Here is a 23,553-nt window from a genome sequence, read left to right as displayed (position 1 = left end):
AAAAAAATAAAATTCATGAAGCCTTTATCCCACCATTTTCGGCCTGGGTTCGGTTCTGCTGAATCCAGGATTGGGCCAAACCCAGCAGGCTTGGGTTCAGCATAGTCGAACCCAACAAGCCTGGTTTCGATAGAGCGAAACCCTTGGGTTCAGTAAAGCCGAACCCAGCAAGCTTGGGTTCAGCACAATCGAACCCAAGGGTTCGGTACTTGCGGCAACGAGGGGAGGAGGAGGGAGAAGAAGGAAGAAGAAGAAAGAGAAGAGGAGGAGGAAGAAGAGGAGAGAGAGGAGGGGGAGGAGATGGAAGAAGGAGAAGAGAAGGAGGAAGAAGAAAGAGAAGAGAAGGAGGAGGTCGAGGAGGAAGAAGAGGAGAGAGAGGTACCTTGCAGTGGTCGTCTCGACCGTCGGCAGAGTTGGAGATGAGGGGTCGGGGAGGGTCACCGTCGTCGAAATAGGAGGAGAGGAGAAGTCAGGGGAGGAGGGAGATGGAATCATAGCCTCCCCCCCACTTCTTAATTTTTTTTGGTCTAAAATGGATTTTGACACATATAACCATGGGTGCAATTGACCGCACCCAGGGTTATGTTGACTGCACCGAGTACCTCACCCGATTAGCAGAGTCCCTATGACATAGGTAGATTTGTATATTATGAATCCTTTGAACCTAAGCATAAAACATGTCTTATGGCCATCCATTCATACATAAAATCATCCTCTTATAATGAGGCTAAGAATCATCAAGAATGAATTGAAGCTATGAACAATGAATTAGAAGCCCCTATAAAAAAAACTTTGGAGACTCCATCATTACCTATAAGAAAAAAAACCATAGGGTGTAGATGGGTTTACAAAAGTAATCGAACATTAGAAAGATACAAAGCTAGGCTAGTGGTTAAAAGTTATGATTAAGAATATGGAATAGATTATGAGAAAACTTTTGCCTCGGTAGCTAGAAGCCTAGAATAACTATGGTTAGAACACTCATTGTTATAGCATCTATTAGAAAATGACCTATTTTTCAAATTGATGATAAAAATATTTTTCTTAATGGTAATGGTAATGGTAATGGTAATGGTAATGAAAAAGTTTATATGGAACCTCCCTCAAAATTAGGGTTGGCACATGGAAAAGTTTTTCGCCTATGCAAGGCCTTGTATGGTCTGAAGCAAGCCCCTAAGGCTTGGCATGATCGTTTTAGCAACAAGATGGTTCAACTAGGTTTTAAATTTTGTTACAGTGATAATGCGTTGTTTGTTAAGTCTTATGATGCAATTATAATAATTTTACTTTTCTATATGGGTGACATGATTAGCAAAGGAGGTGATAAACAAGGAGTTAGTCATATCAAAGATGTCCTCAAGGCTAACTATGATATGACAAACCTTGGTTTTCTTCGTCATTTTCTTATAATTGAAGTTACATATTTACCTCATGAGTATTTTTTATCACAAACTAATATAAAGATTCGGTCTTACTGATAAAAAGCGAGTTGATACACTATAGGTCATCAATGCAAAAGATAAAGAAAGATGATGGAGAACCTCTGCAAGATCCAACTCCATACCGATAAATGATTGGAACTCTTATCTTTCTATTACTCCTGACGTTGCACATGTTATTCATTCTACTAGTCAATTTCAACAGTCTTCCACTATAGTACACATGAGTGTTGTAGTGAAGATAGTTAGATATATTAAAAATACTATTAATTATAGTTTATTTTTGTCATCCTCTTTCTCATTAAAAGTTATTACATATTAAGGTTGTGATTGGAGAGATGCCAATGATCAACACCTTAACCACCAGTTTTTGCGCTTTTTTAGGTGATTCCTTAGCATCATGGAAGTAAAAGAAACAATAAAAAATATCCCTATCATCTACAGAATATTGTATCATGGCCACTACAACCTTTGAGTTGGTGTAGTTGAGACAATTGCTAGAAGACTTGGGTGTTCACATTGCGAAACCTTCAAAATTATGTTATGGCAACAAAAGTGTGGTCTACATTGTAGGAAATCACACATTCCATAAGTGAACCAAACACATCGAAATGGATTGCAATTATATTAGAGAAGAATTTTTTAAAAAGATCATTACATTGTCATATGTACCATCTGAGTATCAACTCGTGAACTTCATCAAAGCGCTTCGTCTCCAAGATTTTCCTTGGCAAACTCTCAGTTGTGACACCATGAGTTTGAGGCAAGGTTGTCAGATTAGGAAGCGAAAACGGGAAACGATACGGGAAGCGGAAGCAAGAAGCGATGCAGTTTAAAACATATAGGAAGCGGGAAGCGAGGAATAAAAAAAATATAAGAATTGAATGAGAATCAAAATAAAACACATAAAAACTGAAATAAAAGCGACTAATATTAAATTTCATGATTTTTTAGTGTAAGAATTAAATTTTTAACAAAATCTAAAAATGATGACTACCAATTTAGAGAAAGCACATGGAAGTGAGTGAGAAGAGTCAGAGAAAACACATAAAAATCATGAAAAGTTGAGTAAGAGAACATATAATAAGAATAAATGAAGCGTGTGGAAAGCATAGGAGAAGCGTGGGGGAATGGAGGTTCTCATCAAGTTTCGAAAGCGAGGAGTATCGCGCTTCCGAAGCGAGTTTTCAGGAAGCGAGATTTTCACTTGTCTAAGAAGCTTCCGATAACTCTGGTTTGAGGAGATGCATTAGAATATGTTCATGTAACACACACACACACACACACACACACACACACACACACACACATATATATATATATATATATATATGTCACATGGGTGCAGGTGCGGGTGCGGGTGCGGGTGCAGGTGCGGGGATGCGGCACTTCCAAAAAACCCGAGTGCGGGAGTGCGGCAAAAATATAAATATATATATATATATAAAGTCCAAAAGTTGGACATAAATGACCCTAGGTGCGTTGACTGCACCCAGGGTCAAGTTGACTGCATCAGGTGCGGGTGCGGCACCTAGTTGGAGAATCCCTGTGACATATAGGGCAAAAAAATTTCTTGGCAAAATTTTTTTTTAAGTCTGAAAAATTGGACCAAAATGACCATGGGTGCGTTGACTGCACCCAGGGTCGGGTTGACCGCATCTGGTGCCGCACCCGCGTCGCATCGATGCGGGTGCGGCACCCTGCTAGCCGAATCCCTGTGACATAGTATATGTGTGTGTGTGAATATATGTACATATTTTTCTACATTGTAATAGGAATACCCTATGGGGGTATTTTGGTAATTTTACTCATGTAATAGGGTATGTCCATTACGGATTCCTTTTGGTATTTTTTTTTTTTCTTTTTATAAGGGAATTATGGTCTTTGTGATCATAGAGTCATTGGGGCCTTCCCAACGGCTCTAATAGGCCCATAATGCCCTCTTTGAGTGTATAATATATAGGGACCTCTTGTCCCTTGAGGCTATGCATCTTTTGTGCATTCCTCCCTTAATATATTTTATTTTTTAAGTGTATTCTCTTGGCCCTTAGTAGCTCTTGTGATTGAACCCATTTTGGGTGGTGTTTAGCCTGAGGTGTGAGAGCTCTTCATATCATTACAAAGCTGAGATATCATCATCCTATGCATCCTAAAAGAATCATTTTTGCACAGTCAGATGTTGATCAAGAACTAAAGATCAGCAACATATCGAATTTACAGATTCAAATATTGCATAAACAAGGTCCCTTCTGTACAAAAATATTAAACAACACAAGAATAAATTGTCAATGTATAGAGCATACACCAATGTCAGATTTCGATTAACTTACAGTTAACAATCTATGCTCACGTGTTCCAGAAAAGGTTGGATCTAAGTCCTGCAAAAGCAATAATAAAATCTTCAAGATGCTTTCAACTTTCCCTGTCTTTTTGTTTTCATTCTGTTATGTTCAGTAAATAAAGAAAACCAACGCATTGACATAAAGCCAATCTTGACCTGGTAGCGCTCCAATGCATTATTTATTGCCACTGCATCCCCTTTACAGAGGTGGCAAATGCCAGCATTCAAAAGAAGTCCTTTAACACTGTACTTCAAAAGATTATTATTCATAGACTGCCTTGCAATGGATTCAAAAATCTCAATAGCTTTTGGATACCTGAAACAGAACCGTGTGCCTTAGTATACAACACAGTTAACACCATCAAATCCTTAACAAAATAAAGAATAATGGGCTTAACAATTTTACTTGAACTTCATGCACTTCAAAAGTAAAGAGAGATTATTTACTGTAAGAAGCCAGATGATTTGTGCCTTTAGGACCCACTGAGAAATTTTATAAATGAATTTCACATGCATATTAGCACCATAAAACAAGATATAGCATTTTATGTGTGTTCCAACCTGAAATTCCCATAAGCACTAATAGATGTGCATGAGACGATTCAGATATCAGAAACTCCTTTTATAAGCAGTCCTTCATAGGTATCATCTCCGTGACCATGGGGTAAAAGGCAGAGCCTTCTTTAGCAGAACTTGTTACAAGTTCAATATCATATTGCTAGCCAGAGTAAACGTCACATGCATAAGGTTTACTTGGGGGAAAATTAGCTTTGAGCATTCTTCCCTTCAGAAATGACACCTTTTCACCTCAGGAGCTCCATCCAAATAAAAACTCCAAGACATATTCTATCATACAATGTTACTAATGTTAGAATGATTGCAAATTAACAACAAAATTTCCAATATACAACAACAACAACTACGCCTTCATCCCAAAACAATTGGGGTCAGCGATATGAACCAAAAAAGAAATTCATTTTGGGTCTTCCACATGAATCCTTTTCCTCCAATCATTTCTATCCAATGCCATGTCCTCGGTGAGGTTCAAAGCATTCATATCCTTTCCTATCATCTCCATCCAAGTCTTCCTAGGCCTACCCCGACCTCTTTTAACTAATATATTTTCCCATTTCTCCAACCTTCTAACTGGAGCATCATTAGGCCTTCGCCGAATATGTCCAAACCACCGTAAACGATTCTCTCGCATCTTATTTTCAATGGGTGCAACACCTACCTTCTTACGTATCTCCTTGTTCCGAATCTTATCTTTTATTGTATTTCCACACATCCATCTAAGCATCCGCATCTCAGCTACACTCATTTTTTGAATATGATGTCTCTTGGCAGCCCAACATTCCGTACCATATAGTAAAGCGGGTCTAATAGTCGTCCTATAAAACTTTTCCTTCAACCGCAATGGCATTCTACGATCGCACAACACTCCAGTTGCACTTTTCCATTTCATCCACCCAACCTTTATCCTATGATTTACATCTCCATCAATTTCTCCATACTTTTGAATGATGGATCCCAAATATTTGAAATAATCATTCACCGGTATTTCTTGCTCACCAAGCTTCACTACACTCCCATCACTACTTCGTTGCTTACTAAACCGACATTTCATATATTCAGTCTTACTCTTACTCAACTTAAAACCTCTAGCTTCCAATGTCTGTCTCCATAATTCTAACTTAGCATTAACCCCAGCTCTAGACTCATCAATCAAAACAATATCATCAGCAAACAACATACACCATGGTACATTTTCTTGAATTGATCTCGTAAGCTCATCCATCACTATCGCAAATAGGAAAGGGCTTAAAGCAAATCCTTGATGTAACCCAACCGTTATCGGAAAATTGGTTGTCACCCCTCCACAAGTGTGGACATTGGTTACTACTCCTTCATACATATCTTTAATTATACTAATGTACTTGAGAGAAACACCTTTCTTCATCATTATCCACCAGAGAACGTCCCTAGGTACTCTATCGTATGCCTTCTCTAAATCAATAAAAACCATATGCAAATCTTTGTTCCTCTCTCTATATCTTTCAATAAGTTGTCTAAGAAGATGTATAGCTTCCATAGTTGATCTTCCAGGCATAAAACCAAATTGATTCTCTGATATCATGACAACCTTCCTCAACCTAGACTCAATCACCCTCTCCCAAAGTTTCATAGTAAAATTTTCAATATCCTACGAAAAAAAAATGAAAACTACAATCCTTAAGCATCAAATGCATTGAAAATTGCCACATAATTTTCATGACAAATTTGATATTTGGATAAATTGAATGTAATCTTTATAAAATTTGTTCGACTTAAAGCTATGTTACTTGGACATTGACATGGGTGTTGATGTCGTACACGGGTACATAGTGTTTCACACAGCAGGTTTTGAAAAACTAGATACGTGGACACAACTATATATATATAGAGAGAGAGAGAACGGTAATTAAGTAAAAAATAAAAGACCTACTACAAGAGAAAGAGAGGAGGCATCTTTGGCTCTCTTTTCCCTATATGTGGCACCACATAATTCATCAAAACTATGAAAGAGGAGAGTTAGTTTTTAAATGGGACTAAGCACAGATCGATTGTAGTTACAGGAAGAGAGTTTTTTCATCAACTTGACTCTTTCATCAACTGTAAGAGAGAGAGAGAGAGAGAAAGTTGATGGAGTTAGGACCCAATAAAATATATGGAGAGAAAATAGAGTTCAAACAAAGCTGACACAAAGTGTTCCGCATCGGACATTTCATGTGTAAGACACTCAAAAGTGTCGGACACGCAACACCGAGTGTCCATTTTTTCTTAGACACTTTTATGTTAAAAAATGAAGTGTCTAGGAGTGTAGGTGTCCAAGCGATGAACATTAACATGTGTCAGGGTAACACATATTTAAAGTAACAATATTGGAGAAATTCAAAATATAGACTTTATTCAGAAAATTAACTATAATAGAATAAGCAATCTATATATTAAGACTAAAGGTCACAAACATGTACCCATATAGAGTTATTATTTAAGTTTACACTTGCTTCCATCAGTTATAATAAAAACATGGTGAGATCCTATATACAAGAATCCTTTGTAGATGAAACAATACATATTAGACAAACCATAGTTGCATAGAAACTCCATTTTTTCCTACATATACCGTTTCAGGTGTACCAGTACGTGGTACTGGTATGAAACTAGTTTCAAAAACAATAAAACCAATTTTAGAAACACTAAAAAATTTGTTTCTAAATGCATATGAAATTTGTACCTAAGAATACAAGAAACCAGTCCCTTGTACAAGTGAAACCAATATGAAACCTTGTTTCATTTATAGTGGTGGCAATTGTTGTATCCTCTCAAATAAGTTAAAACATGGGATAATATGACCTCCACATCCCCTCATACACCATTTGTATATATGTAGATCTAATTTAGTTTCAGAAACCATCAGCAGGCTTCTATCACTTAAATTGAGGGCATCATTGAAGGTTATTTATTTTCTTTAATTTAAACTTGATTTTTGTACTTTTTATACCGATTTCACGGTTTAGATTTGAGAAGAAAAACAAGATATCATGCTCATAGTTGCATATACTTTTCACAAATTCTTGCAAGAAGCAGCCTTTACATTATTGACCGTGTTAGCTTGAGATTGTTCTATGTTTTCTCTTCATTTGGTTATTGACTTAAAACGTTTTGCTTTCAATATTTTACTTTTACATGGTAAAATTATGTGATATTTTGATTTTTAGCAATTTTTTCCTTTTTTATCACTATATATATGATGTCATTATTCTTATAACATAAATGATAAAGATTTACTTTCCAGAAACTCGTATCACTTTCGTTAGAAACTCACACCATGATCAAAGAAACCACATACCAAAACTTCATATATTGTATTACAAACTTGTACCAAAATTTTTAGGTACACATTTCAATGAAAACGTACCTAAAACTTTTGAGGGCCTCGCGTACCCATCTCTAGCAACTATGAGACAAACTAAGGGTATAACAGGGTCATGTATACCCACTCTGAACCGATTGGACACAACCCAGCCGGTTTTTAATAGACCCATGGGTTTGGGTTGGGTCTAAAATCTAGACTTGTAGAAAAAACAGGTTGGGTTTTGGGTATAATGAATGTAGATCCAAACCTGCTTAGACATGACCCATTTTTCAAACCCAACCCTAATGGTCCCACATAATATAAAACTGAACCTACCTGATCCTTGTATATATCCAAACCGATTATATACCCAAAATTGTTTCTTACTTAAACCGACCCAAACCGAATATGTTGACGTAACATTTGCAGTTTTGTTTTAGTTTAACTTTTAAATTCTTGCTAAAATCATTTTTTTATTCTGGAAAAATTCAAGAGTCTAAGTTAACTAAGCGGTGTTTTGGACTCAAACCAGAGTCCATGAGAGGCTCAGGGGGGTCACGCCCAGCCCAGTGGGGTGCCAGGTACGGTTAGAGTGGCTCACAGGGGTTCAGGGGTGACTCAGGATTATTTGGATCTTGGATGGGTTAGGTTCGGATCCAAACTTGAGTTTAGATCCAGTATTGTTTTGGATCTTATGTTTGAATATGAATCTTTAATTTGGTTTTGGATTTGGATATTCTTATTTGATTCTTAAATCGAACCCAATGGAGAATTGGATCTGGATCGGGTTTTGGATCTAAATCAGGTTTTTGGATTCACTCCAAGTTCTAGAGACCTCTTTAGGAGGGCCTTTAAACCCTAGAAGATTCTATAGAGGGTGGGATGCCCCCTCTTAGTAGATCCATAACTAATTAGTAATTAATTAAGGTAAAAATAATAGTAAATTAAATTAATTAAGGGGTTAGTTAGAATATTTTGAAAATAGGACTCTTAGGGATCAGCCTAACTAGTTTGAGGATCTTTTTGGACTCTAAGGAGGGGACGCCCCCTTCTTAGTGGGCTTTTCTAATATAAAAAAAATGAAAGGAGTCTCTCTTATTTTTCTTCTTTCCTATTCTTTTTTTCTTCTTCCTTTTTGGAGCTTTTCCAGTAGTCATTGAAGATCCTCTAAGGTTTTAAGATGGGAGACGAAGGTCGATCTACATTTGAGAACCCGATTAAAGTAGGTACATCAATCGCATAAGCAGAGATTTTTTCAAACGCATGAAATATGCATGGGACCATTTTCAGATCTGAACCAATGTTGGATCAGACCTTGAAACATCTCTTTAAGATTGATTTTCAATCTAGAGAATATGTTTTTATGGATCTTTATTACCATAGAATAAAAAAGAAAAACAATTTTCGAAACAAGACGATTTTCAGGTTTCTTTTGTGAAAAACGATTTGGAGAAAGCTTTTTTCTTGTTATTTGCTAGATCTTATTTGTTTCAGCATGTTTAATATGTTAATCTTAGGTTATATTAATGAAATATAAGTTTTATAAGTTCTAAAAATCCATTATATGCTTGAATTCATGTTCTTGTATGTGAACGTTTTTAAGGTTTTGATGTTTTTGATAAAGAAAGTTTATTTGACAATGTATGATGGATTATTCCATATTTAGCATGATTGAATATGTTATTGTATAAAGAATCCATGTTTTCATGATTGTTTAGGGTTTCTTATAATTCTTGCATAGATGTAATCATATTTGAGGTAATCCTTAAAGGTTTTGTGATTCTTGGATGATGTATGTTATTGTTTTAGCAAGATTAGCATGAATCTGAGCAAATATGTATTGTATGATAATGTAAATATGTTTAGAGTATCAAAAATCGTGATTGTATATATTTTTACCTTGAATCTTGTTCTTACTTTATGGATCTTGCATGGGTTTGAATCTTGACTTTTTTGTTCTCATTTTTTATTATGACTTATTTCAGAAAAAAAATTGATATCATCATGAAAATGAAGTCAATAAATTAAAATAAAAATATTGGAGTGGTCTACACATTCAGGGCTTGAATTTAGAATTTTGTTTCGCTCTGTTTGGATCAGTATTGAGGCCGAAAAGTCTATTGCAATAGAGCACAAATTTTTTGTCCTGTTTGTGGGACTGTTTCGACCAACGATTTTGATGGTTCTAAAAACCCAACCAAGACTGATCAAAATAAATTGAGAAAAATGTGGGTGAAAGGTAACATGTATAAGAAGATACTTTAAAAAGGGTTTTGTCAAAAGATTTTTCTGTAGCTCTGGAGAAATTTCTCAAACCGGGATAAATTTGTGTAATTGACAGGATTTGTCTTACATTTTTCCTGAACAGGGTTTAGTTCCAGAATTTTACTGATTTTATTATAACGAATTTTTCAGTTCTGTTTCTTAGACTGTGTTCTTGAGATATGGGGGCAGTCCTAGTCAAATTGGGAAGGTATAATTCAGTTCTTGTGATTTTCGGTGGGTTTTCCAAAATTGGGTTAACAGGGATCTAAATCGAATTTACACATTATGACACATATGGATGCTTAAGTATATTTTATATTATGCAGCATGGTTATAGATGTTTAGCTTAAAATTTGAATTGATATGCATGCAAACTAAATGTATTTCATATTATTCTTGATTTATAATCATTCATATGACATACATGTTAATGAACATTGAATATTATAAGGCATGATCAATGTAAAGTGAATTGTTACATATGTTGTTGCATGTTTAAGCATGATTATGAATTGCATATGGTTGCAGCCTTTATTTATGCACGTCAGCATATGACATAGTGATAATGATGTGTGATATGAATATGTGTGTAACTTGGTTTAAGCCAGGGTTTGGTAGAACCTATGGGTGGTTATAGTTCACCAGAGACAGAAAATATATCCATGCACATAATTATATAATTGCCTCGTGGATGCCGGGCTCACAGTGTGAACTGTGAGATCTGAATAAGTCAAAACAACCTTGCTTACGGAATCTTCAGTAAGAGATTGGGTTTGTGAGCTCGGGTGCATGTGTTGTGAGCACATATAATTTAATTTACGGTCCTAATAATTAAATAACACCCATGACCCATTTGAAGCAGGTCTTTTGGATTGGGCCCACTTTGGAAAGAGTGGAGGTACACACGACCGGTTGACCGTTGTTTTATTTTGGAGAGCAGCGACGTCTCCTGATCTCCTATCTTCGGTCGTAGGGAGCCCGAACTACTATGTGTCCTAGTGGTATGTTCAAAATCTTTGTAAAGTAGGAATCAATTTTGTGCAGAACCACTGGGAGTTTCTCTCGATTACGGACCGCTCCAGTGAAACCTCGAAATAAGGTTGCGGATTTTTCAATTCAATGAGGTCAATAAAATACATTGCATAATATACCCCTCATTAGATTGGTTGGATCGAAGTTAGGAACCCGAGAGTATACCTTCGGACAAGAGAAAAAGTGAAATATAAGAAATCATAATGGAATAATTATAATATTTCAGTTTGTACATAAATTATTATTTCATTGGCACGATGCATTATAGCATGTTTATCCTATAAAATGAATGCAAGCATGATTAGTTATGTAGATGTAAATTATGCTTAATTCTAATATTGTGAAGTTGCATGATTTAGATAATATTTGAAATTGTACCAATGCCTATTTATGTTATTGGAATATTTGTGTTCACGTGTTTGGTGATTACCTATTGAGGTTGTTGACTTATGCTTCTATTTGTAATATTTCAGGTAATGAGTAGGCAAAAGGGTGATAACAGTATGCTCGGGGTGGCACCAAGAGGGTCACAGTTCTTTATGGCTTTGAGAAGACTTGATATTTTATTATTTGTTTATTTAATTAAGTCTTGTAAACTCTGATAACATTTGAGACTAATATTTGATTTATTTTAAATGCAAACTATGGTTTGATTGAGTTAATAGTTAATACAGTCTTACTTATGTGTGTGTTGTATCTGTAGCCCGCCCAAGGTTTGAACCATATTTAAAAATCGCTTTCGTTGTGTTTCTTGAAAATTGTGTAAAAGGGTTTTTAAAAAAAAATCTTAAATTTTCAGTTTCAAAAATTGGGGTGTTACACAGTTGAGACCAAGCCACCATTAGAACCGATTCAAACCATTTTGCTTTGCATAGCATTAGGTTTCCTTTTGATTATAACTTCCTTACCTAAAAAAAACAAGAAGCTAAGGAATGAATTAACCTAATTCCAATGGTGGTCTCTTTAAAAAAAAAAGTGTTGCTGTAAAGATATTATTAAGAGGCATTATCTGATATGGTTTAAGCATGTAAGGCAGAGACTTGCAATAACACAAATATAAAAGAAAGACATAACATAGGTTGAAGGAACCACTAAAGAAGAAAGATGAAGGAACACTTGCATGGGAACAACAAAGCATATCAGAATTTATATGCTTATAGAGGATTTAGCACAGGAATTTGAAATGCAAAATGGCTTGTAACAATAATTCATGCAGATGGAATAAGGCTTTGACAATGACAAATTCTATGAAGTACCCTTGTACTATTCTTCAATGCAGCATAGATCCTTATTATCAATTTCAAACTAAATCATTAGCCCTCACATATTCAGCATAGATATCTAACATCCATTAGCAACTCTTTCTATAGTTTATTTACATAGTTTTATCACTGTTATCATAATCATTATAATCATCAGCACTAACTAGATCTCCCATAATCTGCCTCCAAAGATAATGCCCAAGGCCTACTTCAATCCAAACTTAATTGAGAAAGGGAAGAAGATGCAATCCAAACATAATTGAGAAAGGGAAGAAGATGCAATTCAAAGAATCAATGATTGCTCACGAATCTTCCCCTCAAACAGTGAATGAGGAGATAGCCACCTCAATGATCGATCCTTTCTCAACGTGGCTGGGTCATCCATTCATTCAAATAAGAGGTAAGACCTCTGGGAAGCTTCCTATTTCGTATTTCTAATTTTCATTGTATAGTGTATACAAATTAACATTGTATAGAATGGTTCTCTCAGCATCTGCTTGGCCTTCCCTGGCTGTGTTACACCCCACTTCAGAGTCTCAGACCTGTGTCATCTATTCTGAAATTCTTTTTCGGTCTTCCTATGATTTGTAAGTAAAAAGTGGAGAAATGTATCTGGAGGTGGGCGGATGCCCTAAGTGTAATGGCTTGGATCAAAAGAAACAATCAGATTTTCAAGGAAAAAATATCTAGACCTGAGCTTATCCACTATCATGCGCAATTCAATATTGCATCCTACGCGAGAGTCAAATGGCCTCATTCAGACATCTCACGGATCAGTTGATTTTCATGATTTCTCATATCAGCTTGTGAGTTACAATGACTTCTTCTTTTATTTCAATAACACTGATGTTTTCTCACCAAAAAAATGTGCACACTAAACCAGTTTATCCCTTGTGCATCCCATGTTGATATGTCACACGGACACTTCACTTAGTATGTGTATCCCGTGTCGATATGACACTTCATGGACAAAGTCAAACCAGTTTCATGCACAATCAACATTGTGTCATTAGCTTTATGTGTTCTTTTTATGATCTTATTTCATATTCACTTGAGTTCTCTTGCTTTTAAAATTTGTCATCAATTACATGACATTTCAATTTCAACTTAGTTTCATTATTTGATGTTCCTAATTATGGTGATTTAGAATTGTTATTTCACACACACTTACATCTATGCGTGTACAGCCATGTCCCCATGTCCTAATTTTTGAAAATGATCAAATCGTACCAAAGTGTATCCACATCTTATTCCACTCCCACATCCGTATCCATTGAGATAGATTAAATTATGAAGATAGTGAAAGAGTTCTAAGTCTTGCACTTGTTCTCATGTTGTATTCAATTTAAAATTTAAATTATGAAGACAGTGAAAGAGCTCTAACTCTTGCACTTGTTCTCATGTCATCTTCCATTAGGATTTACTTTTCAAACTTTTTCATTCATTACCATTATTTACTATTTTATGTGTGATATTGCTCTCATGATGACAGTATTAAGCACTTTCAATAATGTTGCAAGTTTGTGCATCTTCAGGCCATAACAGTAGTTAATCCAGTGGTGGTAAGATCTATCAAATGAGTATCCTGTGCGGGACTAAAACTTCCAGTCATCCTTCCCTTCCAAAATGGACCCCTATTCCATTATAGACTGACAACATGAGAACAATTTATAGATGATTGTGGATTTGGTTGACTGACAAATGTTTGATGTTAGTTAGTGATAAAATAGCCACTAACCATTAGATCTATATTCTTAACGCATACTTTTAGATACATAGATGCTAGTTAAATACACACATTTACATGCAAATGTAGTAGATGAATTTACCATTATATACAAATCGCATCTATTTATATGATATTTTTTTTTATCTATATCACAGGGATACTCCAATTTATGTCATGACCCCTTTTTATACTATTCCTAATGGAAAACTGCAGGAAGATAATGTGTCCTACGTCCTTTTGGGTGTGTCCACGTAACATAGTTTTTCACCATCATTAGACATTTTCAGAAGATCTACCCACTTAGCAAGTTGGCACCTATGTCACATGGGTGCGGGTGCGGGTGCAGGTGCGGGTGCGACACGGGTGCGGCGCAATTTCAAAAATTTTGGACACGGGGACTCGGCTATATATATATTAAAAAAAAAAAATATATATATATATATATATATATATATATATATATATATATATATAAGACTCGGTCAAAGTTGTGCCTATTAGGGGACAGGTGATGAGTTGTGAAGGCATTCTGTACACTTTCTTCGTACAGGAATAATTCACTTTTGGGCACTTTCTTCATACACTGTAATAATTCACTTTCTTCATACAGGAAAAAACCACAAAAACTTGAGTTGTGCCCATTCTGTACTTAAAACTTGAAAGTGTACAGGTTTTTTAGTTGTGATGGGTTTTTTTCCTTACAGCTGTAGCCCAGAAAATTTAAAAAAAAAAAATCCAAAAAATGGACCAAAATGACCCTGGGTGCGTTGACCACACCCAGGGTCGGGTTGACCGAGTCCGAGCCGCACCCGTGTCGGTGCGTGTCGACGCGGGTGCGGCGACCTTGGAGCCGAGTCCGTGTGACATAGGTTGGCACAAAGTGAATGGTGTTATGAATCATTGGATTTTCAAACTAACAGATATATAACAAACCTCACTGCCAAAAGTAGTTCATAGAATCTTTCTAAATGGTGAAAAGGAAAGATACTATTGCATAGCCAGTAAATTGAAAGTTCTTAACAGGGTTACTAACAATAAAAGTTGTTCAGTGTTCAACACATCTTTTCTGGATTCTAGAACTAATTTTGGGTGAATTACGGTGACTTTAGAACAACAACAACTACTATGCCTTCATCCCAAAACAATTGGGGTCGGCGATATGAACCAAAAAAAAAATCATTCTGGGTCTTCTACATGAATCCCTCTCCTCCAATCATTTCTATCCAATGACATGTCCTCGGTGAGGTTCAAAGCATTCATATCCTTTCCTATCATCTTCATCCAAGTCTTTTTAGGCCTACCCCGACCTCTTTTAACTAATATATTTTCCCATTTCTCCATCCTTCTAACTGGAGCATCATTAGGCCATCGCCGAATATGTCCAAACCACTGTAAACAATTCTCTCTCATCTTATTTTCAATGGATGCAACGCCTACCTTCTTATGTATTTCCTCGTTTCGAATCTTATCTTTTATTGTATTTCCACACATCCATCTAAGCATACGCATCTCAGCTACACTCATTTTTTGAATATGATGTCTCTTGGCAGCCCAACATTCCGTATCATATAGTAAAGTGGGCCTAATTGTCGTCCTATAAAACTTTTCCTTCAATCGCAATGGCATTCTACGATCGCACAACACTCCAGTTGCACTTTTTCATTTCATCCACTCAATCTTTATCCTATGATTTACATCTCCATCAATTTCTCCATACTTTTGAATGATAGATCCCAAATATTTGAAAGAATCATTCACCGGTATTTCTTGCTCGCCAAGCTTCACTACACTCTCATCACTACTTCGTTGCTTACTAAACCGACATTCCATATATTCTGTCTTACTCTTACTCAACTTAAAACCTCTTGCTTCCAATGTTTGTCTCCATAATTCTAACTTAGCATTAACCCCAGCTCTAGACTCATCAATCAAAACAATATCGTCAGCAAACAACATACACCACGACACATTCTCTTGAATTGATCTCGTAATCTCATCCATCACTATAGCAAATAGGAAAGGGTTTAATGCAGATCCTTGATGTAACCCAACCGTTATAGGAAAATTGGTTGTCACCCCTCCACAAGTGCGGACATTGGTTATTACTCCTTCGTACATATCTTTAATTACTACTTGATGTAACCCAACCGTTATAGAAAAATTGGTTGTCACCCCTCCACAAGTGCGGACATTGGTTATTACTACTTCGTTGCTTACTAAACCGACATTCCATATATTTTGTCTTACTCTTACTCAACTTAAAACCTCTTGCTTCCAATGTCTGTCTCCATAATTCTAACTTAGCATTAACCCCAACTCTAGACTTATCAATCAAAACAATATCGTCAGCAAACAACATACACCACGACACATTTTCTTGAATTGATTTCGTAAGCTCATCCATCACTAATAGCAAATAGGAAAGGGCTTAATGCAGATCCTTGATGTAACCCAACCGTTATAGAAAAATTGGTTGTCACCCCTCCACAAGTGCGGACATTGGTTATTACTCCTTCGTACATATCTTTAATTATACTAATGTACTTGAGAGAAACACCTTTCTTCATCATTGTCCACCAGAGAACATCCCTAGGTACTCTATCGTATACCTTCTCCAAATCAATAAAAACCATATGCAAATCTTTGTTCCTCTCTCTATATCTCTCAATAAGTTGTCTAAGAAGATGTATAGCTTCCATAATTGATCTTTCAGGCATAAAACCAAATTGATTCTCCGATATCGTGACAACCTTCCTCAACCTATACTCAACCACCCTCTCTCAAAGTTTCATAGTATGACTCATGAGTTTTATACCACGATAGTTTGTGCAATCTTGTATATCACCCTTATTCTTATATAGAGGCACCAAAGTACTCTTCCTCCACTTATTAGGCATCTTATTTGTCCGCCAAATCTTGTTAAAAAGATTTGTCAACCATTCTAAACCTTTCTCACCCAAGCATTTCCAAGCCTCGATAGGTATACCATCTGGACCAACTGCCCTTCTTGATTTCATTTTCTTCAAAGACTCTGCAATTTCTTTCTTTTGAATCTTGCGCATGAAGTCACGATTCATCTCATGAAAAGGAATGGAGAAGTCTCCAAGATCCTGAGCATGACTTCCATTAAATAGCTTATCAAAATAATTTTTCCATCTCTCATTAATCTCTTCATTTTTTACTAAAACCCTTTGTGTTTCATCTTTGATACATCTAACCATACCCAGATCACTCGATTTTCTATCTCTCATCTTTGCAAGCCTATAAATATCCTCCTCGCCCTCTTTGGTATCCAACTTGTCATAAACCTCCTTATATACCTTATCCCTCGCGTTTCAAACTACTTTTTTAGCTTCCTTCTTTGCTATCATATACTTCTCCAAATTCTCATTATCACGACTCTTACTTAGATTTTTATAACACTCTATTTTAACTTTAATAGCTAATTTGACATCCTCGTTCCACCATGATGTATCCTTACCTAGCGATGCACCGCCTTTAGACTCACCCAATACCTCCTTAGCCACCTTTCTCATGCCACCCGCTATCTTATTCCACGTTGATTATGAATCCTCCTCGAGACACCAATCAGCTTCCTTAACTACCTGCTCTACAAACATTCCTTGTTTAGCTCCTTTCAGTGCCCACCACTTAATTCTAGGATTTATCTTATGTCTATCCCTTTTGCGACATTTTCTAATTCTAAGATCTAAAATTAAGACTCTATGTTGTGTAGCTACACTTTCTCCCGGTATAACCTTACAATCGATGCAACAACCCTTATCTCTCTTTCTAAGTAGGAAAAAATATATCTCACTCGTATTAACCACACTTTTAAATGTTACTAGGTGAGACTCTCTCTTCCTAAACCAAGTGTTTGCTAAGATCATATCATAGGACAAACCAAAATCTAAAATCCTTTCTCCACTTTTGTTTTTTTCTCCTATTGCATAGCCTCCATGGATACTCTCAAATCCATCCCTACTAATGCCTACATGTCCATTAAGGTCACCGCCGATGAAAAGCTTTTCTCCATAAGATAGCCCTTGTACTACTCCATCTAAATCTTCCCAAAATTGAGGCTTAATGGAATCATCTAAAGCTACTTGAGGTGCATAAACACTAATAATATTAATAATATTCGTACCTAATACTAATTTAATAAGTAAAATCCTATCACCCTTCCTACGGACCTTAACTACATTATCTATAAATTCACGACTAATAACAATCCCTACTTCATTCCTATTCCTATTTATTCTTGTATACCAAATCTTTTATCCCCAAGGTTCTATCACTTTTGCTTTCTCACCTACCCATTTGGTCTCTTGTAGACATAAAATATTCATCTTTCTCCTACACATAACATCTACTAACTCTACCAACTTACCAGTTAAAGGCCCTATGTTCCAAGTGGCTAACCTAATTTTATGGTCTTGAACTATCTTTTTTACCCCCACCCGTCCAACAAAGTTAGGGAACCCTTGCCTATTTGACACCACACCCGGGCGCCGGTGTGACGCGTCGCTTCTAAGCGACGACCTAGCAACCCTTGCCCATTTATCACTGCCTCCAGGCCTATAGAGTACAGTGCGTCGCTCAGTAGGGAACGCCTCAACGAAATTCTCATATCGGTTCATATTCATAGGGTGTGACTAAGTTTTTATGATGGTTGTCACTGGCCTACCGCAACCCTCCTCCTTTATCCGGGCTTGGGACCGGCAGTGTATAACTAAACGGAGAGTTTAGAACAATCTAGAAAAAAATTTGTGGGAAGAAATCCCCTGATTTTTCAAGTCTACAGAAAAAAAAAATCCTAAATACCAAAAAACACACCAAATACCAAGGTCTTGATAATTCCCAATGAATGTCAAACATAGAAGCTCTTGTAGGAAAAAAGATTAAAACACTGCACAAACACCAATCTAACACCATAAAACTCCAAGTTGAAAACAGAATCACGAGCAAACTGCTGCTTACTGTTCTAATGAAGCAGCCAATTGTGCAACTTTTTGCAAGCACTGATTCGCAGAAGTTGACACTTCTTCACTGTGAAACAAATCAGCAGATCTTTCAAGGTATGCAATTGCTTGCTCAAAGTTCTGTTCAGCTTCATATAATTCACCAATTTCCTGCTCATAAGTTTTAAGGATGTTAATCAACATTCAAACTGATAATATAATCACCAAGAAAATGTAATTATGTAAGTGCAAGAGACAAACACAAAAATCACAAGAATCATGAAAGATAAAACCTCAATCAATAAAACATTGTCAACAAAAATTTCGAGCAATCAAGTCAGAGAAGAGATTGAATGCTTCTGGATGGGAACAACTATAGGGAATTAGTAGTGCTAGAACAGAAATATATACAGAAACCAACAGAAAGCATCTGCACTGGTTTCCAGATCAAAAGTGAGAATTTAGTACCTTGCAATATCTTGCAGCCATATTAAGTCTACCAATTTCCATGAAGTGACTGACTGCTGTATCATAACATCTTATAGCATCTACAACAAAACAAACGCTATGTGAGAGAGAGAGAGAGAGTAAGATCTCGTTGATGTCGTCCTTATGATAATGTTCACACACACACACACATATGTGTGTGTGTCTGCACACACGTGCATGTGTGTGTGCATACATCAAAAATTAAAAGTATGACTAATTTCCAATGTAGAAGAAAGGAAAATAAAACTGCAGATAGCACATTCATGAAAATACATGGCGCATGATCTCACAGAACTTCATTTATGTTTTACTAAAACAGATTTCTTGGATAATTGCAGCTAATTCTTATGTTGATATGAAAAAGTTATGCATGAGTTCCTTTTTTGAGGTAAAGAATAGGACAAAACATCTCTAACGTGGTACAAGTATTATGGGTACTGACAATATAACCAGGATATGGCTACAGAGTACATCTTGACTTACAGAAAACGCCGATATAAGAGTCAAATATGGGGAATTAATTTGGCATTGTCATGTTTAATGATAACGTTACCATATGATTATGTATTTTAAAATCCTGAATGTTGTGAAATTCAGATGCTAATGCACAAGAAGCGTGACAACATCTAATGGCACAACCAAAAGGTTCCAAATTGTCCCCAGTGCAAGGATATACAAAAAACGTAAATAATTTTTTAAGATAAAAAAGCTACCAACAAACTCTTGAATACATAATGTAGAAAAGTGCCTTTAATAAAATATAAATTTTCATCCATTAGATGTAAGATGATATGTCTGCAGGTTGAAATGATAAAAAGTCCAGTTTGGGTTTTAAGATAGCTATATACATAGAGACACAACAACATGAACAGCATCAACAACGTCGGTAAATAAATTAAAAACACCAAAGAAACCACTGCGATGGGAATGCACTAATGTCAGTCGACATGCTCACAGGCAGTAAGACAGTGAATGCAAAAAAGAAATAAGCACAACCAAGTGAGACAAAGGCAAGATGTCATATAGACTCAATTGCTTTTGACTCAATGTTTTGGATTAAAATCTTACAGCAAGATCATTTCATTCAGGCAATTTAACATAAACAAGCGCATTTATTTCTTCTGAACCAAGCGATCGGAAAACATGGGGTTTACAACAACTGGCAGAACCATTAATGAGGAAGGAGAAACAGAAGAAACAAAAGACACCTTTAAAACTCTAAAGCAATCAGTGCCCAAGAGGTCAAAAAAGATGCAAAACAAAGACCTGAAGTGTTGATTTTCTTGTAACAATTCCCTGCATCCACGCATGCCGAAGCAGATTCGTGCTGGCTATCCAACTGTCCAAAGAAGAAGGAGAAAATCAATTAACCATAAAAAGACCAATGCATCTCCTACCAACCCCATTATCGACCAGAAAGCAAGAATGAAGAGAAGAACCTTCAAATGACACTCGGCCAACCTGAGGTACGTGCTTCCCGCTTTCTCCCCTGAAACAGAATTAAGAACAGACGTTCTCTCCTTAGGCAAACAAGAAAAATCAACTACGCAATATCCAATAAATTCTTCCGTTCGTTCTTTGCTTTTTCTCAGTATACAATAGAAATACCCTCTGTTTGAAATTAAAAAAAAAAAAGAACTAATTTTGTTTTAATTACGAAAATTCAATGTTCTATCAACTCGTCCAACCAATCCTTTGTAAATTAAAAAGATAAACAAGCAGAATTTCCAAACTACCTAACACATTAACTTCATAAATCCATCATCTGTATCAGTAAAAACAAAATTCAAAAACTGAAAAGGAGCAATAATCAGATTATGAGGAGAAACCCAACTATCAAAAAAACTAATTCAATTGCACAACGCAACTGATCACCAAAAAGAACCTAAATTTCTCCCATTAGCCTCGAAAATAGAGAGAGAGATGAGGAAAAGGGAAGACCCCAGATTTTCCAAATTAAAATGAACGGAAAATGCGATCAGAATTCAAAGAGAGAGAGAATTTCTCCCAAAAAATAAATAAATAAAAGCGAGAAAGAAAAAATGATCGATCGAGAAACGGGAAATTTAGTGGGGGAGGGGATCGAGATTACATGCTTTCGCTAGCTTGTACTGGTTCGCGGCCTTGTCGTACAACTCGGCGGCGTCCTCGTACTTGGAACCGAAGATGCCCCAGCCGTTGATCCTCTTCTCCGCCTTCTTCAGGAAATCGTCGCCCTTCGATTCGTCCGCCATCGCTCCTCTCTCTCTCGATCGAACTTTCGTAATTCCGATCGCCGGAGAGATGGAGAAGGAAGAACGCGAGCAAGAAACGAATCGATCGCCTCTCTTCCTCTCTGTCTGTCTTTTATAAAGCGGCCGAATGAAAGAAAGTGTAGAAGAATCGGTTTGAGATCCGTATCGTACCCCGTTTTAACGAACCGGAAGACCAGTTTGACTCCACCCAAGCTCGGTGTGGATGGACAGGCGGACTTTGGGCCATGTCAATCCTGAGCTGTCAATCGTGATCGTGGTACAGGTGCAACCGCTTCTGTTCCGTGGAGGTTTTTCTCTGCTTGAGAAATTTTAAAAAGGAAAATCTCTGGAATGAATTGAGATTTTTTTTTTGTTTTTAAAATATAAAATAATTTGACTTCTAAAATACAAGGATTGAAGAATGTGACATAGTTGGCTGGTGCTTTATCGTTGAAAAACAATGCCTAATATATTGGTGTTTGAAATTTCATAACAAGGAAAAATCTTTAGATAAAATAAATTATTTTGTAAAACAATTAAAAATATATTGTAACTAAGAAAAAATTAAAATTTGTGTAATAAAAAAAGTGCTTTTGGATCTGAGGATGGATGATAACCTTGGTGGGACTGCAACTTTGAGACGCGTGACAGTGCTAAAAATATATAGAAAACATCTAAAGCATTAAAAATACAAAATAAATCAACAATACTTTTGAAAGTCTCATTATATTTATCGTCAATTTAACTGCTTGTGAATATCTGACTACGATAGCAGGATGACTTCAAAATATTATCTGTGTTACGACTATTGTCCAAAAGCAGAAGAATCAATTTGGATCATGGTTGAACAGGGGCCCATTTCACGGAATAGAAGTCTAAGTTTAGATCTAAATCCAAACTAATATGAATCTGGAAAGATGGATTCGAATCCAGCTTTTAAATGATAAAATTGGATGTAGTAAAAAAAAAAGTTCGAAACAAGTGTTCTACATGTGAACAGGTAAAAAAAGGTTGGCTGTGATAGATCTCATCGAAATACCACCGCAAAATCTGGACCCAATATATAGTAAATTTGAGCAGTACTGTTGTATCCAAATTGGAGGTCTGACTAAATTCGATCCGTTTGTGCCTCTGGATCATAAAGATAACGGGCTGCTGGTTGAGCTCATGGACTCTATGAGCCTGAAGGTCTGGGTTAAATTGGGTTTAGGCCGATAGTACCCACAAAGGAGATATTTTCAAAATAAATTACCTTGAAAATAACATGTTTTTATCATGATATTACAGTGATAAGAACAATTACTTGTATTTTTTGTTTATATTTGATATAAATTTTGTCTATTATTAGCATTTGTAATTATGTCAATGTTACCTAACAAAATCCAAAGTCGGTAATTAGAGGAGTCATTAGACCTATTATATTATTTTTATTGAAAAAAAATGAAATAATAATTATCAAGTTATTCTCATACCAGGGTTTGACTCTTTCCTCTTCCCCTCGATGGGATTTTAGGGTTTAGAATTTAGATTGAGTCATATCAGCTGGGAAGACAGTTAATGGATTAGATCCGGATCCATTTTCAACCAGTCTTGGATACTTCCCCTAAACTTGGATCCAAATCCAGTAAAAACTATTTAATTTGGATGCAGTTGCAATAAGGATGGCAACCAAAGCTGGGTCTATCCTGAATGTCGCTTAACAGTTAAGCATTGAAAGCAATGTTGTAAAATTTAGCCGTCAGCCGAAGAAAATGTTGGATCACTTCCCATGTATGGAGCCGTCAGTGGGTCCATTTGACCCAAAAACATTTCACTATTCACATATTCAGGTACCCTACAAAGCTATAGGCTTAAAAGGAATGAAGGAAAAGCAAAAAAGTTAATTGTCCTCAAATGATATGGT

The 23,553-nt window shown here is 36.2% G+C and overlaps 1 protein-coding gene across 1 annotated transcript in view; it reads right to left on the bottom strand.

Annotated features, from left to right (window-relative positions):
• Positions 1-21,727, bottom strand: part of LOC149847075 (alpha-soluble NSF attachment protein 2-like) — a 34,778-nt gene extending 13,051 nt beyond the window's left edge. The window contains exons 1-7 of the mRNA XM_089996787.1: positions 21,509-21,727; positions 20,856-20,905; positions 20,683-20,755; positions 19,396-19,475; positions 18,947-19,098; positions 3,937-4,096; positions 3,770-3,817 (exon numbers count right to left, since the gene is read on the bottom strand). Coding sequence (XP_089852913.1) covers positions 3,770-3,817; positions 3,937-4,096; positions 18,947-19,098; positions 19,396-19,475; positions 20,683-20,755; positions 20,856-20,905; positions 21,509-21,650 — 705 coding nt within the window. The 5' untranslated portion in view covers positions 21,651-21,727. The remainder of the gene's footprint in view (positions 1-3,769; positions 3,818-3,936; positions 4,097-18,946; positions 19,099-19,395; positions 19,476-20,682; positions 20,756-20,855; positions 20,906-21,508) is intronic.
• Positions 21,728-23,553: the final 1,826 nt, after the last annotated feature.

The sequence above is a fragment of the Nuphar pumila genome, chromosome 2 (genome assembly GCF_984573655.1).
Source record: "Nuphar pumila chromosome 2, dmNupPumi1.hap1.1, whole genome shotgun sequence".
In the NCBI taxonomy this organism is placed as follows: Eukaryota; Viridiplantae; Streptophyta; class Magnoliopsida; order Nymphaeales; family Nymphaeaceae; genus Nuphar; species Nuphar pumila.
The sequence above is the reverse complement of the archived record's forward strand: the minus strand, read 5'-3'. Positions and strand labels throughout refer to the sequence as shown.